The sequence below is a fragment of the Marmota marmota genome, unplaced genomic scaffold, assembly GCF_001458135.2.
Source record: "Marmota marmota marmota unplaced genomic scaffold, marMar, whole genome shotgun sequence".
Lineage (NCBI taxonomy): Eukaryota > Metazoa > Chordata > Mammalia > Rodentia > Sciuridae > Marmota > Marmota marmota.
The window spans coordinates 27,428,690-27,448,871 of NW_025999977.1; the positions used below are offsets into that span (position 1 = coordinate 27,428,690).

Genomic DNA, 20,182 nt, shown 5'->3' on the forward strand with positions numbered 1-20,182 from the left:
CTTTAGTTCTTCTTCAGCAGCAAGTAGAAGGTGGAACAAAGAAAGAAGGCAAAGGGTAAGAATCAGGAACACTCGACAGAACTCTGTGTGTGTGTGTGAGAGAGAGAGAGAGAGAGAGAGAGAGAGAGAGAGAGAGAGAGAGAGAGACTCTCACTGAATTGCTTAGGGCCTTGCTNGAGAGAGAGAGAGAGAGAGAGAGAGACTCACTCCATGTGATGGCCTCCTGCCAGAGAGAGAGAGCTATTGCTCACCCTCCTGCCCTCCTACCTCCTCCCAGGTCCCTCTCTGGGAGCACAGCCTGGTTTTGAGCTTTTGCTTTTTTGTCTCACCTTCCGGTCACCAAGAAGGAAAATGAAAAAGAGCAGATAAGTTTACCCTCCAGCTTCTCTCTCCTGCAGGCTCACTGTGGGGACAGTATAGTCTCACTGGCCCTGGTGACTGGGGCTGGGGTTAAGGCTGGGCCACGTACTCAGTTCTCCTCTCCTCCCAGCTGGGTGCCTGTGTTCTGGTAATACCTCTGCTTCCATGAGCCCCCACCTCTGTCCTGGTCCTGGTAACCTTTCTAGTCTTTCTAGGTTTGAGGTTCTGCTTTGCTCTCTCTGATCACTGCCTGATGCCCAGATCCCCAGATCTAGCCTTCAGTTGCATTCTGGGATCTGAAGACAGATGTTCCTGCGGCTGCATGCCTGCTTGGATGTCAGAAAACCCCTCTGGAATTGCCCATTGCTGGGATCCACCTGCTGGCCAGAGATGCCCTGTTACCAAATGCTAGATGATCTGCTCCGCCCCTCCCCAGTGCTGACTGTCGCTGAGCTGCCACCTGTTGTCCGTTTCCACACCCTTGTACACTGCACTGTGCCTGTCACCCTGGATGGCTGCCCGGCAGCTGCAGCGGAGGCCGTCCTGCCAGCACCTTCCCCGGCTTGATGGGTGGTCTTGTCTGGCTCCTGGCCCTCCCAGCCTGCCTCATCTGTTGCACTTCCTGGGCCACATATGGTTGAATACAGAGCGGGGGTTACCCTGGAGGGGTTCATGGCACTCACCCCCAGAGAGATGGTCATATTCCCTCAGGACTATGAGGGAGGGCTAGGACCGGAATTCAATCATAAACTACCATAAAGCTAATGTTTACTAAGGACTTATGATGTGGCATGCTCAATGATTTACCAATATTACTTTATTTGTACTTCATAATTCCTCTCTAAGGTAAATAGTATGATGTCTCCTTTTCACAGATGCAGAAACCAAGGATATCTAAGTGAATCTGTGTAGGTCCCCCTGTACCCAAGTTATGGAGCTAGGATTCAGATCTGGGGTGCTTGACTTCAGAGCTCAAACTCATAACCACTTGACCAAAGTAACTCCTCAGTGACCTCTGTTAAGGGGCCTGACAGCATTCTCTATTGTCTCCAATGCCTTCTTCCTGGTCGAGAGAATCTGACTATAGGAGAACGCCATGGTCAAGGCTTTGGATAGTTCCTGCTTGCTTTAGAGAAGGCTGAAATAACTCACTTCAGGTCACATTCATGAGGGTTTCCCAGAGCCACACATCTCCTTGTCCTCCCCAGATGTACCCAGGCTCTTCTTCCCTTCTGTTCATTTCCTTGGGGTCCTTAAAAGTTTTCAGAGATAGTCCCCCAGTTAAACAGAGTGCGAAATGGGGCTTGTGTGTATGTATGACCGAATCATTCATTGATGAGTCTATCTTCTTGGGAGGCTCAGAGACTGTATGAATGGAAAAGAGAAAGGAAAAGGTGCCTTGGGGGTGGCAGTAATCATGGAGGGGATGATGGAGGTTTTCTAGGAGGAAGCCATGGTGCAGATCACCTTGGCATGGCTCTTTCCCAGAGAAGCCCTGGGACAAGAAGGGGAAGAGTGAGAGCTGGGTTGGGGGGCACTTCAGTTTCCAACGGAATGATTTTATACTATGGATCCATGATGATGGGAGAGAAATGGTTGGGATGGTGGTTGGATGGGGCTGGAGGCTGGCAAGACTGAGCCAGTTCACTGTTTCATATTGAATCTGTGCTTTGAGATTTCTGCATCTTGCTTATTATTGGAAAAACAAGTTCTTGAGAAAGGTATCAAGGAGAATCTTCTTTTCTCCTACCAGCTCTCAATCATTGTTGAGTTTGGGATAAATGGCTCAGAAATGAGAGGGACATGTATTTTAAAATTCTAAAAGAAATCCAGCATGTGGGCTGTACCCAACTTAGTCAGACTCATCTTAAGTCCGTAGTCAATATATGTAGCTCTGCCCCTGGGCCTCTCTCCTCTGCAAGGTTCCTCCTGGCTGGCCTCCGTAGGGCTGGGCTGGGTAGGGAGCTGTTGCTCATCCCTCTTCTTCCCATGTCCATTTTTGTTTGGGAGCATGGACTAGATAAGAGCTTCTTGTTTTCAGTCCTGCTTCTTGGGCATCAAGAAGGACAAGGAAAAAAGAGAAGATATTTTTAACCTTCAGGATATTAAAACCCAAGAGAGCAGAAGGGAGTAGGACAAGAGATGTCCAGCAGTGGAGACAGTGGTGGCATAAGGCAATGTGTGACCAAGTACTTTTCTTCATAAGATATGGATTGGAGATAATTGCCTACTGTGTCTTTGGATGGCTTTGGACCAGGGTGGAAGAACTGTGTTCGCACTGGGCTCAGCCATATGCCTCGACCCTCCCTTGGCAGCAAAAATCTATTAGAGTTTGAAAGCTGTGAGGTGATCAGGAAACAGGGATATTGCTGTGAGTGGGTCAGGCTTTGTGGGGTTCCAAGGTTAGTCTTGGGGTCCTATCATGGCTCCAAGTGCCCAAAGTGTCATTTTCTGATAGTTAAAGAATTTGAAGGGAGAATCTGCCTTTGGTCTTGTCAAGGAGGAAAGTCTTTCAAAGACCAAGGTGAGAAAGAGACTGTGTAGTGAGAGTCCCTATCCCAGTGCCATGAGGGCTGGTGGAGCCCAGGCATGACCTCAGTTACACACATGCACCCCACATGGTGGACCATGTGTGCTGCTGCCTGGGCTCTGCAGGATTGGAGGCCCTCCCTCCATGCGTGGAATAGTGTGGATCTGCTGACTTGGCAATACAGGATGGGGGCTGGGCCACATCTGGAGGGGAGGGGGAAGGAGCCCCCAGTGGCTGGGCTGTGGAGGAGCTTGCCAGCCCCGCAGCCCTGCAGCCCTGAGCTCCCCCTTTCCTCCCCCTCAACCACAAGAGCAGTGTAATTCTCCTCACGTTAAAAGTAAACATCTGGCAGCATCTGCAAGTGCCCAAAATAAACTAAGAACTAATAGGAGGCATTTGTGACCACAGTGGGTCCTGCATGAAGAAAGAAAGGGTGGTTCACTGTGTAGGAGCCAAAGGGGCTACTTGGCTCAACTCATTCGTTTATTGATTGATGATTAGTTAATCGACCAATGTACAAGCTCCTAGAATACCCTGCTGATGCAATTTGCCATGGCCCCAGGGCAGCAGGGACATTACATTGACTTTGTGGGGCCAGATAGTGTACCAGGAGCTGAGAATGATGGTCCTTCCTGGGGTGTCAACGAGGATCAAATATCCAAGGACCCAAGAACAATGGGAAATCTGTGTGGCAAAGCCACCAGGATCACTGCGAGGAGAAGTGTTGTTTTATAGAAATGAAGGTTGTCTGGACTTCCTCATGAGAGATCAGAAGCAGATGCCAACGTGGGAGCAGGTAGGATTCCTCAGTGGTCGTTGTGCAAAAGGTACTCCCAGGGACAAGAAGGGAGGGAGACCGAGAGAGCCGAGGCAACAGAAGAGGGGGCCACTTCTTTTGTGTACCTGTGGGGTGGTGCTGGGATCAAACCCAGGGCCTTGAGTGTGCCAGACAAGCACTCTACCACTGAGCTACACTCCCAGCCTAAGGCAGTCACATCTACACATCAGTCTTCTGAAGCTGGTCACTGGGGCTGAGCAGGGCGACAGTGTTGGAAGACATGGTGATGAACACATTGAATGCTGAGGTCTGATTGACAACAATCTGGAAGCAGAGCCTGGGACTAGCTGGCACCATCTGACAACTGTAAAGGGGCTTAAGGATGAAATTGGGCATATTTGAACAGCATCAAATCCATTCCTCACAGCCACACTAAATGTAAGCGACAGACAGAGAAACAAATTAATACCAAAAATGTTGCCAGCTTTCATGTTCTGGCAGGACAAATGCTTCCAACTAAGGACAGATTCACAAGCCTTCACAATTCTGAGGGCTACCATGCTTCATCACTCTCATCAGGCACGCTGCAGTGGTGCAGGGCTCGCTGCAAAGGAGGGAGCAGAGGAATACGGGCAAGGTTTTACTGCCTGGGTGCCAGGAAATCAGGCAGCCGGCTAGGACTTTAGAAATGGCCTTTGCCCTAGAGCCACAAACTGGTCGCCAGCTTGGTGAATTCAACTTGTAGGCATGTTCTGTTTGGTCCACAAATGTCCTTATTATTATTTTTTTTAATTTTGAATTTTTATTAGTAGCCCCAAATCTACAACGAGGAGAATCAGAAAAAGCTCCAATTCCCCTTCACTGAGCTCATGCTTGGGTTCCCCAGGTGGCCCCCGGAACTACTGATTCCTTCTGCTGCCCCATGAACTGAGGTCATGCCAGGTATCCACCAGCCCTCTTGGCACTGGGATAGGGACTCTTAATACAGAGTCCCTTTCTCACTTTGCTGTTTTTTATTTATTTATTTTTTTATTTTAATGTTTTAGAGAATTAGCGGGAATAACTTTCTGGAAATCCAACTGAAATGAAGGTTATATAACAAAGTAAAGTTTGGTCCCACTTTAGGTAAAAAGATGGAATCACTCCTTTAATACATTGAAACTATGCTCTAAGTAAAACCATGTTTATTAACCAAACATCACAACGTGCATGAACATTTTTGAAAAATGAAGAAAAAATATGAATTAGTTTGTCATCCTTGCAGAAGTATCTGTTCTGCGTATTTCCATCCAGTCTTTTCCACTTTCATTTTTACATGCTGCGATTTGCATCCTGCTTTTTGCATTTAACCCCACAATTCTACATTTTCTCATATTGTATGATCCTCATGTTTTGTGATTCTAAATAATGTTGCAAGGGACATCTATGTGTATTTTAATCTCTCCACATCTTGAATTATTTGCCCAGAATGTGTTTTCAGAAGCAGTGTGAGGGCTACGGAAAGACTTGAGCTTGAAAGAGTTAATCTGCAAGTTCCTAACCCAAAAGTGCCCTGTAGAAATCTCTTCATCTCAGCAAATTGTTGGAGAGGCTATAGGAAAAAAAAAAAAAAAAGGCCATTTCAACATATGTGATAGGATTGTGGGTAATTAAAAAAAATCTTCAGCATGTGAAGTCCATTCCGGGAATAGCACTATCTTGAGACCCAAGTCAAATAGTACTAAATATGCTAAGCAGAGATCTATGTTTGAAGAAGAAACGTACTTGCTCTTAACAGCAAAATGCTGCATAGCTCTACAGTGGAGTCAGAAGACTCTACATAGCATCAAAGACCTGTTAAAAAAATACAGGAGGCCACTATACAAGACAAACTGTCTTCCTCAATTACAACAGCTCTGCGCCTTAAGTATAGTTGTCATTTCTTAGAATAATGGCTGCCTTTAAATTTTTTATTGATGGCAGAAAAAAATGACTAAACAAGACCAGAGCATTTAAAGGTAATTTATATCCTATATACAGCTTGGAGAGTGGTGTAAACAAGGTGGATGTCATAAAATGAAATCTGATACAGATAACCTCACTACTACCTTCTGCATAAGTTCAGATGAATTCAGGGCCTTAAATCTCCAAGCAGTGGAAAGCAAAGCCTACTGTCTATTTTATTTTTATTTTGCCTCCTGTCTCCTCACCAATCTCTTAGGGCCAATAAAGAAGATCAATATCATGGACGGGCAATACAAAACAAGGGCCTTTTCTGGAGATCTGTACCTTGGTACCTGGCGCCGAGCAACAGAAGGCACCAGGGGTCTCTGGGAATCTGGGAAATGGCCCACCGTTTTTTTTTTTTTTTTTTTTTTTTNTATATATTGCCTTGTTGAATTTGTCTATCTTTGTAACAACTCTAGTGACATTGTGAGCTCCTGATGGGCAGGGGGCACATCTGATATTTTAGAATTTCTTATACCAACTAGTATCCAAGATTTCTTAGAATAATGGCTGCCTTTAAATTTTTTTATTGATGGCAGGAAAAAAAAATGACTGAACAAGACCAGAGCATTTAAAGGTAATTTATATCCTATATACAGCCTGGAGAGTGGTGTCCTCTTACAGGTCTCCATCAGTGTTCTCATTCTAGGGCCTGGTAATGGCTGCCACCTCTTCCCTTGGTTAGAGACGGTGAGCCCCAGGGGGCAGCACTGTTCCACACGTTCCCCTTTGTGTGCAACATTTGTCACTACTCATTGTGCTGCTGGAACCCTGGATAAGAGAGAGTGTGGGGGTGTCTTGTCACTGCATCTCAGGAGAGACATTCAGGAGCTGGGATGAAGGCAGAGGTGGGCAGGTGAGTGGATACAGGTGCATGGGGCAGGAGAACAAGGGACCATGATCCAGAAGAAAGGTGGATAAAAGGGCTTTGAATGGAATAGGGTGGGAGAATGAATCCCCCCTCCCCAGCCCCAACACAGCTGCCAGGGAGTCTCTGGTACGAGAGAGGTAATTTTAGGAAGGATGGTCCCCGTCCTTCACGTAGTTGCCCTGATATTACGCTCTCTCCATTTGGGTAGCAGGTAACAGTAGCAGTAGCTGTGTCACAGAGAGGTGAACAAGAAAAATAAAAGTCCTGCACAGTGGACCTCAAAGTGGTCTTTCAGGGTCAGGTTCTTTGGGGACACTCTCACGCTTAGGGAATAACCGCAAGCAAGGTGAATCTGGTCTCCTTCAATTGCCTGTGTGGCTTCTCATCAGAGGCAGGGTATGCGCCTTGGAATCCCTCCCGGGGCAGCGGCAGGTGTGAGTGATATCACTGATAGTGCACTGACACTGATCTTCAGGGGTGTTGGGTGGAGGGGAGGGAACACAGGCTTCTGGATGCAGTTGCCTAGGCTTGGATCTTGGCTCTTTGCCTCTCTGGACCACCACCCATCTCACAGTTGCCATGAGGACTGAATGAGAAAGTGTACATAGAGCAGCCAGGCCTGGCTGGTAGCCAGGAGCAGCAAAGCCCCCTTTTCTAGCAAATGGAGTGAGTCTCCTCCAAGTCTCCTTTCCTGGTAATAGGAGCAGAAGGCAACCAAGTCTTACAAGCTCCAGGCTCCAGAAGCCACGGAGTGAAAGCAAGAAGCCGTTGTCATGGATGGGGGACGGGTGGGCACATTATCCCGAGGTCTCCTAATCCCATTTTCTGCTTTCATGTTAATCCTCTTCCTCCTTCTGTCTGCTACACACTCAACTCCCAGGGCACTGACCCGGAGAACTGGGCCACACCTCCTCTTGTCAAAGGCAGTGCTCCCTATTGGTGGTGGGGAGTGGGGGTGGGGGACAGACGGGGGTGGGGACAGTCGGGCTGTGCCTTGGTCCTCCCCAGCTGACTGGGCTGTTCTTCCAGGCCAGATCATGGATGAGCATCGACCACTCAGCCCACTAATAATGACACAATGACAGTGTCAGCCAGTATTGCTGAGAACTTACCAGTTGCTGACACTGGCTAAGACCTTTATGTACATAATTTCATCCAATTCCCATAATGCTCCTGTGAAGCAGATATGATCAATTAAGATTTGCAGATAAGGAAACAGAGGCTCAGGGAAGTTGTCACAGCCAGATAACACTGAGAAAAAAAGCAGAATTGTTCAGGATTCCTGCCCAGCTTGGCCCGGCTCCAGAGCCTCATGGGGAACCACTAGACAACACTGCCCCTCTGTGTCCCTTCCTCTTTCTCCAATTCTGGAAAGGACCTGTCTTTCCCACCAATGCCCCTGGCTTCTCTCCTTTGGCACGTGCCTCCTAAACCTTCCCTCAAGTGAATATGTTTCTCCCATTCATATACCTGGGCGTTACTGCATTTCAGTGGAGTTGAAACAGCATAGGCTTGTAGAGGAGGTGGAAGGGGTATGGTTCTGGCTTCCTCAGGAAAGGAAACAAGATGCATCTAGGAACTGGAAGGTCTTCTGGGATACAGGTGGCTGTGCATGTCAATGGTCATCTGTGGGGAGGAAAGATTTTCCCTCAGGCATGCACCCACTATCCTCTTTCTTTCTGGGAACTCCATCACTTCTCCACTTCCATTTGCAAATGTTGTTCTCTCAACTCTGCAGGACTGAGCCTGGCCATTTATGTCCTCAGAAAGAGGTTCTGAGGCAAGGCTCATTCTCAGGGAGAAGGTGTCCACCATGCCCAAGATTTATGGGCAAATCTTTTCTTTTTTCCTTTTTGTTTTTTTGTACTAGTACCAACCCAAGGATGCTTAACCACTAAGCCACATTGCTAGCCCTTTGTTAATTTTTATTTTGAGACAGAGTCTCACTAAGTTACTTAGGGCCTCTCTAAGTTGTTGAGGCTAGCTTTGAACTTGTGATCCTCTGGCCTCAGCTTCCCAAGCTGCTGGGATTACAGGAGTGCCCAGTGGGACAAATCTTTCTAAAAAGACTTTATGCGTTTTGGGCCTCCATTTTAGCTTGTCACATGTTCAAAGTAAAGAGAGGTCTCTCTAACTAAAGAGTCCTCTGACTGCAGTTTTGCCCTTTAGAGGTTTTGAATTAGGGCTGGGTTTATATGCTTACTAAATCATTCTGCACCTGTGATGTGGGATTCAGCTTTCTGGTCTGTGAAAATGGAATAATTGCACCTCCCTAAGGCCAGAGTGTGGCTCTCTGTGGGTGTTATTTCCCTCTGCCCCTCTCAGTGGGCCTGTGTACCTGTCATCTGGAAACCTCTCAATTTCTGGAAGCAGTGCTGGGCACATCTTTAACCTTTTCTTTTCCTACTGAATCATGTGGATCCTGGGCTCTATGGGTCTCCCTGCTGATCATACCTAGGTCTTTGTGTTCCCCCTAGATTGAGATATCTCTCCTCAGGTTCTCATCAATTCCAGTACCTTCTCAGGCCCAGATCTGTGACGTGACCCCTCCTGCCCTCAGAGCCCCATAGGCTACGTGACAGTTGGAAAATAATGGAGGGTGATGCAAAATCCAATCCTGAATGACAGAGGGTGGGCCACCTGAGTTCAGCTGGGGATGGAAGTCTGGAGGCTGATGGAAGCCAAGGTCCTTCTCAGAGGCCTGAGGACTGAGGGTGGTGAGCTTGGGCAGGATTTGACTGGGGTAAGTCACGGTGTGAGATGCTGTGGCGACTCTGACTCTGCCCCTCTGCCCAGTTACAAGCCTGGACACCAGAAACTAGATACGGGGTTTGTGAACTGGGCATAGAGTTGGGGGGCACAGCAGTACCTGTGGTGAGGACTCCAGAGCTGATATTGGTTCCTCAATCACTTAGAACTACAGGAACATGTTGTACCTGAGAAATAACACCCACCATCTCTGCTGAGGAGAAAGTGGGTTCCGAGTTAGAGTTTGGTTGTTTGTTTTAAAGCCCACAAAGGTTTGAATGACCCTCCAGGCTTGGCTGGAAGTCTAATTGTGCCAGAGCTGGTTGGTTCCTTCCTTCTTGAACTTGTGGTGGGGAGTGGTGATAATGGCAAGGTCCAACCCTGTGCAGAACAAAGCTGATTTGCCTGGAGGTTGTCACAAATTCTTTCCTGGGCTATTTATCCATCAGTTAACTGAGTTGGCTAACATCCCACCATGGGGACCTCACTCCTTTTGGGTAGGGCTCTGTGCATGAAAAATTGGGATGAGTTAAAATGAGAACCTCTGTGAGAGAAAAGGCATTCCCATGTATTTTGTCAGGACATTGAGGTGGAGGGCCACGGCAGGAGGCAGGTACCACGGAAGTAGGGTCTGGAGACATTTGGCATCTTTTGAGGAGATTTCACTCCTCAAAAGCCATCATGCCCCATGACACACACATACCCCACAACACACACACCAAAGACACAACGAAGGACCAGAAAATCACAGCCCAAGAAACTGTGCCTTAGAAGAATTTTTGCCACGAAACATCATTTTATTAACTGATATTTATATTTATATATATATTTATTTATTTTTACAAAAATAAACAATTTAATAAACAAGAAGTACAAAAGCTTCTGGATATGCAAACTCCAGGAGGGGGGAGCCCGGTGTGGCTGCTTGAGGCTTTCACTGAAAGCAAATGAGGCAGAAAGGTCCCAGTCCCACCCCCACCCCAGGTCCTGGCTCAAACTGCAACCTGCTCCTTCACCCTAGTCTTGGCTCATATTGATGTGTGCACCTCTGCCCCTGACCCCTGGGCTGGCCTGGGAGTGTGCCCTGTCGGTATAGGATCACCTACATCCTGGAGCATCCCCACCCACTGCCAAGTTTCCTCTCTGGAGCTAAGCTGAGAGAACACTCTGTGACTGATTGTCCCCACGCAGCCCCCGCCTGCCGTGGCATGTGCAGCAATGGTGGCAGCGGCGGCAGCAGCAGCTAGGGCTTTGGCTACATTCTCACACTAGGAACACAGTGATGGGGCTGCCCACGGAGCTGTTCCAGTTCAGACTGGCCTGAGCCTTGCTCACAGCCCTGAGCGCTGGAATACCAGTTGCCCCCGCAACCATTGATTCCTGGTCTGGGAGCCAGCAGTCTCAGACTTAGCCTTGTCAACTCACATTTTAACATTTTGCATTATTGCACGTTTGTCCTGGTCACATCGGTCTGTCTGGGATGTCAGTCTTGTCTGCAGGGGTTACCAGGTGACATGCAGCCCTGCTAGTGCAAGTCACTTCCACCATAGGCAAGCCCAGCTGGAGAGGATCGTCAGTTGAGCCCTCAGACAGGTCAGCCAGGGGCCCTCACATATGTGGTCCTGTTGGGATCAGGGACCACTTGGTTCCATCCAGTCTTGAAAAAGACCAGCTTCCGACCTGGGGGGGTGAGATGTAAGAGGTCAGGCTGGTTCTTATCTTGGAGGCATGGCCACTCTCCTTGAAGTGCCTTGAAGACACTTATCTCTCCATTTTCTCAGCCTCCCCTCTGGTTTCTTATTCATTTATTTGCAGTGGGTATTAAGGGTGAAACCTAGGGCCTCATGCATGGTAGGCAAACACTCTACCACTGACCTACCTTCCCAGCACTCTTCATTTTTTAAAAAAATTTGATTTATAATTAATTTATAAATTAATTTTAATTTTTAGTCCTCCTGTCTCAGCCTCCCACATGGCTTTGAGTTCCCACATGTGCCAACATACCCGAACTGCCCATCAGATTTCTGAAGAGACCCCCTCACATGTGTCAACCTGCTCCAGAGAAGAACCACCACCTTCCTTGGAGTGTTCTCTCCCTCTTGCTCACCTGTCCAGGTGGTCTGGTTAGTGACCACAAAGGCATGGCACTGGGCATGGCTCTCACAGACATCCACAGCCTCTGCTAGGTTGAACACAGACAGGAGGCAGCTGCCGTGGTGGTAGGATGGCCAGCACCGGTAGTCCTCCTGGGGGATGGTGCTGTCTGGGATGCGCTGGTATTCTATGGGGTGGGGATGAAGCAAACATGAGACGTGGGCTGACCATTCAATGAAGACCAAGTGCAGGCTTGGTTTTGGAGAGATACACAGCTCTCAAATCTGAGGGCACTGAACTGGTTCAACAAGATAAGAGGACACAGATGTGGCCCAGACACACAGAGCTACTGGCTGTCCAACCTGGCTGCCGAGGCCAGGGCATTTTAGACATTTAGAGCAAAATTCTCAAACAGCAATAAGCATGTGAATCCCTGGGCAATCTTGTTAAAATGCAGCTTCTGATTCAGGAGGTGTGGGCGGGGCCTAGAGTCTGCATTTCTAACCAGCTTCCTGTGTTGCTAGTGTGCAGGCCTCACTTGGCTGCAGAAGGTCAGAGCACCCCTCAGTTGAACTTTCTCCTGGCTTTGGGGACAGAGGTCAGGCAAACTCCTCAGACAGGCCTAGAGGAACAGTCAGGGAGTTCTGAGGTTAAGAGGCATGGGAATGGATGCAAACATGTCCATGGCTAGAGCAGGGAAGGGAGCTGAGATCTCCCCGGATGCAGAAAGAACTACAGAGGCTCTGAAAACACCTCCCAATCAGAAAGCAGCTCAGCCTCAGGTCTCTTGCTCACCCCATCTTTCCTGCTGCCCGGGAGCCCCAGTTCTGGACTGATCATCCAGAAGCTCTGGGCCTCTGGCCATCCCGCCCTCCGGCCTCCTTCTCCTGCCAGGGACTAGACCAAAGTCCAGGGCTGGCTGTGATTTATGGCCCCATAAACGGCGTCCTCAGGGACAGAGCCAGCCATTGTTCACCTCGTTAAACTTTATTTACAGGGCTAACGAGGGCTCCCCCACCCCTAAGACTGGCCAGAGCTCCTTGAATACAGAGGCTGCCCACCCCTTGCCCCCCTGCCAACCACAGCTAAACCCAAGGACTTCCGCAGGGGGACCACAGCCTGTAACTGGTGGCTAGAATTCTCCCAAGCCCTGGGAGAGAGCAAGCTTCTTGTCTGGTTTCAGTGTGGGGTCCCCCTCCACCTCCAGCTGTCCCCCTAGCCCTGGGAGTGCAGAGGAAGGAAAGAGAAGCAAACACATATTGTGTTCCAGCTGTGTAATAGGAACTGTGCTAATTACTTTTACACACCTCACCTGCCATCTAATCCCCATAAGAACTTTGTGAGGTGAGTAATACAGAACCCAATTCATAGATGAGGAAAGTGAAGGTCCAGGGCTAACGCACACAGTCAGTACCCAGGTGGGGGGGCTTAAAGCTATTCAGAGGGCGGTGTTGGCACCCCTGCCCCTGCCCCAGTTCCAAGCAGAATGGCAGTATTCTTGCTCAGCATGAGACAGGACCTCAAAGTAAAGGCTCAACAGTCTGTCACTCCAACTGAGCCCTCAGGATGGCCTTGGAGACAAGGGTCTCCAGAGGAAGGGTGAGCCACTTAGCCCAATTGGGGGGTCACTTACCCTCCTACCTGCTCCTCACCTACCCACCCAGCACCCGGATCCCTGCTGGGCCACTCACCAGCACTACTGCTTGTGGTAGAGTTCTGCAGATACTGGCCACTCCGGTAGAGGTTCAGCACTGTCTCTAGCTGGGCCAGGGTCTCGTCCACTCCCCAGGTGAGCTCTCCTGCAGAATGCAGAGTGGCTATAACAGAGTGTCTGGGTTCCTACTTCTTTCCACAGTAGGCAGCCAGCCATGGCCCACCTCCCTCTAGGGCCTGGACCCTGTAGGTGGGCTTGGGAGGGTCTTTGCCTCAGAATACTGCCCTAAGAGATAGTGGGTCCTGGATCCTATGCTACCCTGTGTCATTCTTATTCCCCACTGGGGGAGGGGTGGGTGATAAGGCAGATGGGCCCTGAGCCTTACCTGTGGCATTGACAATGATGTCCAGCAGAGGCCGTAGTGAGGGCGGGGCACTGTGGGGCAGGAGGTATGTGAAGAAAAACCTGTGTAGAGAGAAACTAGGGGCTTAGGGCTCCAGCCTTTGGAGACACATCCTTCCTTTACCCCAAGCTGGGACAGAACCCAATGTGGCTGGGGAATCTGATCCCTTTGTGGCCTGGTGACTAGACATACCTTGAGTATATACCAGGGAGTCTACTCTTTGGGAAGAGGCCTGGGCACAGATATGACCACATCTAACTTCAGACCCAAATGAGACCAGAGGTGTGTTTCCCCATTCTTTCCACCTTCCAGCCCACATCACCCCTGACTGAGCCCCAGCATCAGAGCAGTCCAGTCCAGGGGAGGCCAGGGTTGGGGCTTTAGCCATGAAGAACTCTGCAGAGGTCAGAAGCCATGGTAGGGGAAGGGGAAATGCCAGTTCTAGGCCCTGAGTCTGACATTATTTTTAGAAGCCTCCAGCTGCTACCCTCCAACCCAGATTCTCCTTGGACCTGTCTATTTTTAGTTCTTACCATCAGAAGCCTGAGCATTCCCTCTTGACTGGGCAGAGGCTTTCCCCGCCCCTGTGACTCCATTGGTCAGGGTGGAGCCTTCCTCCCTAGCTGGCCTCCTGGACCCCATGCTGGCTCTGGCTCTGGCTCCCTCCTTGACTTCCTTCCCTGGTGGGAACTCCTGAGTCGGGGTGGAGGGTACCTGTAGGCATTGTAGAGGTTCCGCTTCTCATTCATGCCATCACACCAGCCCTGGGCAGAGCAGGGCAGGGTGAAGTTCCTGGCTGGAAACTCCAATATGCAGTCAGCACTGCTTGCACATGGTGTCTCCTCCACACGGGCATCATCCAGGTCTGTCACCTTCAGCTCCCCGTCCACCAACACGAATTGCCGAGGGCGGAAGTCCAGCAGGGTGACTGAGCCCAGCGGAGAGTGGGCCAGGTGGTGGAGGAGGCGGCCAAGGCTGAGGCAGATCTGAAGGGCAGACACAGGCTGAATAGGGCCTGCTGGACCCTGGGCTCCTTCCTCTGAACTGAGCTTGGGGTTGGCCTTTCTCTTCTCTGGGCCCCAGGGACCTTCAAGGGGAGGCCAGTGATTTTATTAACCCTTGGCTAGCCTGACCCTGCAGGCAGGGGAGTCTAAGGATAAGGAATCTCTTCCCTAAAGCTGCATCTTGAGTATGTATGGCAGCAGAGGGAGGTCAGGATGACCTTAGTTGTTTATGGTACCAGGAAACTGGCCCTTTTATAGTGGCTATGTGTGTGTGCATACATGTGCCTGCACATGTCTGGAGGGATGAAGCAGTGAGAACTGACAATGTCGGGATCCTCTATGTCTTGCTTCTTAACCCTTTGGCAGATGGCTGAGTCAGCTTCCTTCCCTCTCTCTCCTTGGGCTGAGGAGGAGTCAAAGCTGCTCTGGAAGCCTGGCCTTCTAAGGGAGAATCATCCCAGCAAGAAACCCTGGGCAGAGCTCCACTCCCTGCTCACTCGGAATCGATCCTCCCAGGAAGTCTGCAGCAGCTGGATCATTTCCACAGGGGCGCCCAGCTCCGTGATGGTGGTCAGGGTATCTGGGATGTCCTCGCTGTCCTGGTAGCAGTAGCCATACAGCTGGGGAAAACCCAGGGCAGGTCATTAGGTCACAGGGTGGGGGAGGGACAGAGAAGGACTGGACTGTCAGATGCCCCCTCCCTCTGGCCTGAGGCCATCCCTAGGCCTTTGCTATAGCTCAGGCCAGAGAATAGCAGCATTGCCTGGGAGGTCTGCCCCCTCTTCCTGCTGCTGGCAGTTCCTACTGACTGACTACACCAGCTTCTCACCTCTTGCCACTCAGGGTGATGGGCAGGTCTGGCCACCACATGTTAACCAGGTGCCAGGCACCATGCTAAATGCACTACATGCAGAATTCAATATATTATAAATAACCCTGAAGGGCACAGTGGGTACTGTTATTACTGTCTCCAATTTCAGGTGGGAAACCTACTCAGAGAGGTTAAGTTGCTTGCATAAGGTCACACTGCTAATAAACACAGGAGGTAGGATTCAATTATACCACTCGGATTCCACAAACTGCTTCTTTCCAAGAATACCATTTGCTAATACACAACCCAGCAAATGATTACCATCCTTTCTCCCCAACTCCAATCCTAGTCTGTTCCTTACCATTCCTACTTTCTTGCAGCTGCTGCTTCTTTTTTTCCTTTGTAGGGTTTTGTGGGAGAAAAAGCAAAGAGGCTCATCCCTGGGTGCTCTTGGCATATGCAGGTGGGTGACATGTGTCAAGGGGGTTGTAGTGAGGGATGGTTCTCAGGGAAGATCAATTTCTTGGGGGCATGGTTATAAGGAGCTGCCCACATCATATCATCTGGGGGAGAGGCTTGCTACCACCCAGCTGATCAGGGGAAGCACAGCCTGACTTTGCCACTAACACCTACACCAGCGTCCACAGGGAGCCCTGCTTCTCTGAGCCTCTCCCAGCACACCCCACAGTAGTAGGGGCTCAGAATGGGCTCTCAACAACCAGCACCCTGTGGGGTACGGACACAAAAGCTGAGTTGTCCAGGCCAGACTAGGGAGAGGGGAGAGCTACGGTGGTAAGAGTCCGTGGCCTAATGTTCCTGCACATTGTCACTAGTCATGCCATCATTCACACCCTTCCCAGCCCCCTCTGTGCCCCCTTTCCTCCCCAGAGGTGCCCTTCCAGCTCCCCTTCCCCAGAGTCAGCTGCCCCAACTCTGCTGGAATCACAGAAGGTGCACCTCAGTGTTAGGCCATCAGATCACTTGGGTGGGGGGTGGGTTGGGATGGGGTATCAAGGGCAGTTCCAGGCATCCTCTTTTTCTCTCCCCTTTCACCCTCCCATCAGCCCAGGGAGGCTTCAGACCCTGGTGAGGTAGGGGGAAGGTAAGGGGAGCAGCTTTGGGGCCTGGTTCTCATTTTCTTGCCCAGAGTCTGAGCCTTTGTGGGAAACTTCTGAAGGTTATTAAACACCCGGAGGTCGTTAAATGCGCTGTTAACGAGGTATTAATCAACACCCCTCAGAAAAAAATAAAAAGACACCATTAACCCCCCCCAGGAAGCGTGAGGCTGAGCATTTCAGTCACATCTTTTGTTCTATTTGAGAGAAGAAATAATATACTCTAGCATGGCCAGAATCTGGGCCCAAGCAGGCTTAGGGTCCATCTGAAGCCTGAAGTTCCCAGGATGACAGAGTTGAGGGGGAGGTAGAGCCTTGTGCCCTCTGACCCTGGGCTGCAGAGGCATCTATCACATGAGGAAGCGTGTGTGAGAGATGGCGGGGGAGGGGGGCGAAGAGAGAGGAGAGAGGGCGTTTGTGTGTTGGGATGGGGAGGTGTCACACAGACAGAGAAAGATCCTGGAGTGCACATTGGGAGTTGCACAGCGGGCCCTTCTATTAGAGCTGACAGCACCAACTAAGGCTGCTGAGAGCTGGGGGCCTCGGGAGCCTGAGTGACTGGTTACGCTAGAAGCCTTCCCTCTGGTTTCTCCCCGCTTCAGCAAACAAACGGGTTTGAAATTTTGAAATGATTAAAATGTATTAAAACAACACGGTTTCTGGTTCCTTCTGGTTCCCGGCACACCTCAACCAAAGCCCCTGGAGCAGGAAGACCCCCACCACAGACTTCCCTGGCTGCAGAGGTGGCATAGCTGAGGAAGCCAGAGGGACACTGGCCTGGGAGTTCAGGGGATAAGCAGGGCAGACTCAACCCAAAAACACACTAGGGGACCCTACTTTTTACTTTTCCCTGGGGTCCTAGCTACCTTAGTAACTCTTGTGCCTAAGTTCAGCTGACTCCAGGCTCTGACCCTGTGAGAGTCACTCAGCCAACCCAGACAGGCCCAGCCTTGATGACGGAATGGGAGAAAACTGTCCAGTTGTAATTTGTTGTTGTTGTTGTTGTTTTCCTCTGTGGCACCTTCAGCACCAGGGCCTGACATACACAGAGCGACCATTCTGTGGTTGGTGTTATGTGGGCCTAGCTGGAGGCTTGTCAGAAAGTTTGAAGAGGTCAGTGAGGGAGAAGTTCTCAGAGATGTAGGAAGACACACCAAAAGCAAACCTGTCCTAAGAGAGGGGGGGTCTTAAGTCAATTAACTAACATTTAAAGTTCGGCTAAGTAATTCAAGACCTCTCCACCCTCTCAGAATCTGGCTGACACCCCAGGATTTCCAGAAAGTTCTCAAGAGCCCCCAGGAAGTGAAGAGAACAAGATCCTCCCAGTTAGAATGGCCACGTAACCAGTCACTCACTCCCTGGCGCTCTAGACACAGTGTTAGCCAGGCAGCCAGGCATAACTGCACACAACTGTGGGCTCTGCCCGACATGTGACCAGTGCAGAGCCCAGGACCCCGTCACAGTGTCTGGTCAGGGTGGTGGTGTCCAGGGGGGAGACTGGGAGCTAGCAGGAATATAGGGAGCTTTCTTACCTATCCTATTTCAGGGCCGAGGGTCCCATTTCACAGGGAAAGAAGGGACTCTTGGTCTTTTGGTCAGTTCTACTGGGTGCAGAAAGGTGAATCTGAGTGGGTCAGGTGGTGGGAGTCATGGGTGACATTCACTGCTGGGGGGAGTGCATACACCCTATGTTCACTGGGCTAGAGCAGTTAGGGATTCCCCTCAGTCTGCTCAGACATGTGCAGCAGGAACAGTTTGTCTCATCCTAAGCAGACTTAAGGACTGAGACCTGGGAGAGAGGAAGCAGGGTATGTTAGAGCACTGAGGGATTGTGCACTTACTTTAAGTTCTGCTTGGAGGAGATAAGGCGGGGGTCTCATCTCTCCTGCCTGTCCCCCAGTGAACAGAAGAGGCAGATTCTCACTGATTCTGAGCCTCTGGCCCTCAGTCTGTTCACTTGCCTAAGATCCTAAGGCTTCCCAGTGGTTCAAGTGGACCCACTTTAAGCCCCAGGGTTCAGGGTCACTTCTGGGAAAGGCTGTACATTTTCTGGTCAACTCCCTCACTCCCTTCCAGTGATTTCTGGCTGAGTGTGTGGGACTCTATGGGAATCAAGCCTGCCACACAGTCTCTTTCCAGCCCTTCCCAACTCCATTGCAGTCCCACCCCATCTTTAAAGTCAGACAAATCACTGGGAGTTGAAAGAACTGGGATTCATATTCCATCAATATGGGAGACTCTACCACGCATCTGGGAGCTGTCTCAGCCAGGGATGTTCGGTGTCTTGGCTTGGGATTATTTTGGCTTGAGGTGATATCCTGATGTTCAATACTCTAGCTCCAGCCAGACGCAGGGTCCTAAATTCGTAGCACTGCCCCATTCTTAGAGTTCCGGGGCTCTCTGTCCTGGCCCCTGTCGTTAAGGGATGTGTATAAGCTGAGAAACCCAGAAATCGCTGAGTAAAGAGAAGAGGCAGGGTGGTGCAATAGGAAGGGCCCTAGTGCTGGTTCTGTACCTAGCTTAACATGGGCACCATTGGTGCCCCATTTCTTTTTCTGTAAGACCAAGACGTTCTTTTCCAGCCTGAGTGACCAGGGCCTGGGCGCTCCAAGCCAGCCCCCTTACCCCCGCGCTCCACCCTCGTACCTGCAGCACGTTGGGGTGCCGCAGCCGCTCCAGCAGCACCATCTCCTTGAGCAGTTTGTGGGCCGCCAGCCGATAGCAGCCCCTCCGCGCCCCGAACTCGCGCACACAGCTGCCCAGATCGTGGCCGCTGAAGTCCACCGCTTTGAGCGCCACCGCGGCCCCGCCGGGCAGGCGGACGCGGTACACTGCCTTAGTGTAGCCTGAGCCCACGTACGTCTGTGGGATGTATGCATCAATATGTCCGAAGGGGCCACTGTGTCCCAGGAAGGGAGTGTGTACCCTGTGTGAAGTTGGTGCTGACTCCACTAGAACTTCTGGTTCCTCCCCCTCCCTCCCTGATTGCATCATTAGTGCTAATTGAGGGGCTTTCACACGCCAGTGCATTAGCTGTTTGGAATAAGCTCCCTCCTCCGGGGAGAGATAAGCTGCTGCTCCCCCCCCCCAGTTCTCCATTTCCCCACCGCCCTGAAACTGTCCGCTTAGATCCTCTCACCTCCCTGGGCACCCTCCGGCCTCCCTCTGGGCAAGTTATTCTGCCCTCCCAGTAATGTCAGGGTTGGCTGGGAATGGATGGTTGGGGAGGAGAAAGATCCAAAGCCTCCTTTCTGAGGGGGTGTCCAAAAAGGGGAAATTTTCTCAGAAGAGATGGGCTTCCTATAGAAAGCAGGGTCTCTACTGAGAAAGGGAACAGATATTTCTGTTCTTTTGAACATGGAAGGGCAGAGGAGAGGGTTCAGTTCTCTTGTCAGGCTATGATCCCACTAAGGTAGGCCATCCAACACTGATTCTTGGTTCTGTAAGATTTAGAGAGTGGGGGCCCCCCCGGCTAACTTAGCCATCATGGAAAAGGCAGGGTGAGGGAAGCCATGATCCCTCTGAGAGCTTTGGTTTTGGTCTGGTCTGTTCCTGTTTAACTGCTCTGCCCTGTACTGGCCCATGGCTGCCTGGTGTTGGGGGAAGGCTCTGAGCAGATGCCCTCCCCAGCCCTCACACCAGATGTCCTTGGTCTAATTAACTGTGCTGGGAAAACCAACCTGGGTTTGTAAACAGAGCTACTGGCTAAAGTCAACAGGGAACAGCAGCAAACAGCAAACATTCCCCTCGCACTCTGTCTCAGTCCAATTCAGCCTCTGGCGGGGGGGGGGGGGGGCAAGGGCTGGTGGATCAGAGCCACTGGCCCAC

General features: G+C 50.6%; 1 protein-coding gene across 2 annotated transcripts; it reads right to left on the reverse strand.

Annotated features, from left to right (window-relative positions):
- Positions 1-10,068: 10,068 nt before the first annotated feature.
- Pkdcc (protein kinase domain containing, cytoplasmic) lies at positions 10,069-19,363 on the reverse strand. Of its 2 annotated transcripts, XM_015479733.2 has the most exons (7): positions 19,001-19,363; positions 14,926-15,048; positions 14,139-14,410; positions 13,407-13,486; positions 13,059-13,166; positions 11,381-11,554; positions 10,069-10,953 (listed from the first exon to the last, which is right to left on the reverse strand). In XM_015479733.2, exons 1-7 carry the CDS (start codon positions 19,346-19,348, stop codon positions 10,868-10,870), a joined length of 1,191 nt encoding a protein of 396 aa, XP_015335219.2. In that variant the 5' UTR covers positions 19,349-19,363; the 3' UTR covers positions 10,069-10,867. The 2 variants fall into 2 exon arrangements, with proteins under 2 accessions (XP_015335219.2, XP_048660441.1); XM_048804484.1 differs by lacking the exon at positions 14,926-15,048.
- Between the last annotated feature and the right edge of the window lie 819 nt (positions 19,364-20,182).

Coding starts and splice junctions, on each gene's coding strand:
- Pkdcc (XM_015479733.2), bottom strand. CDS start 19,348: ATGATGCAATCAGGGAGGGAGGGGGAGGAACCAGAAGTTCTAGTGGAG. Junction 11,555..13,058: donor TACCACAAGCAGTAGTGCTG/GTGAGTGGCCCA, acceptor CCCACCCCATAG/AATACCAGCGCATCCCAGAC. Junction 10,954..11,380: donor TAACCAGACCACCTGGACAG/GTGAGCAAGAGG, acceptor TCACCCCCCCAG/GTCGGAAGCTGGTCTTTTTC.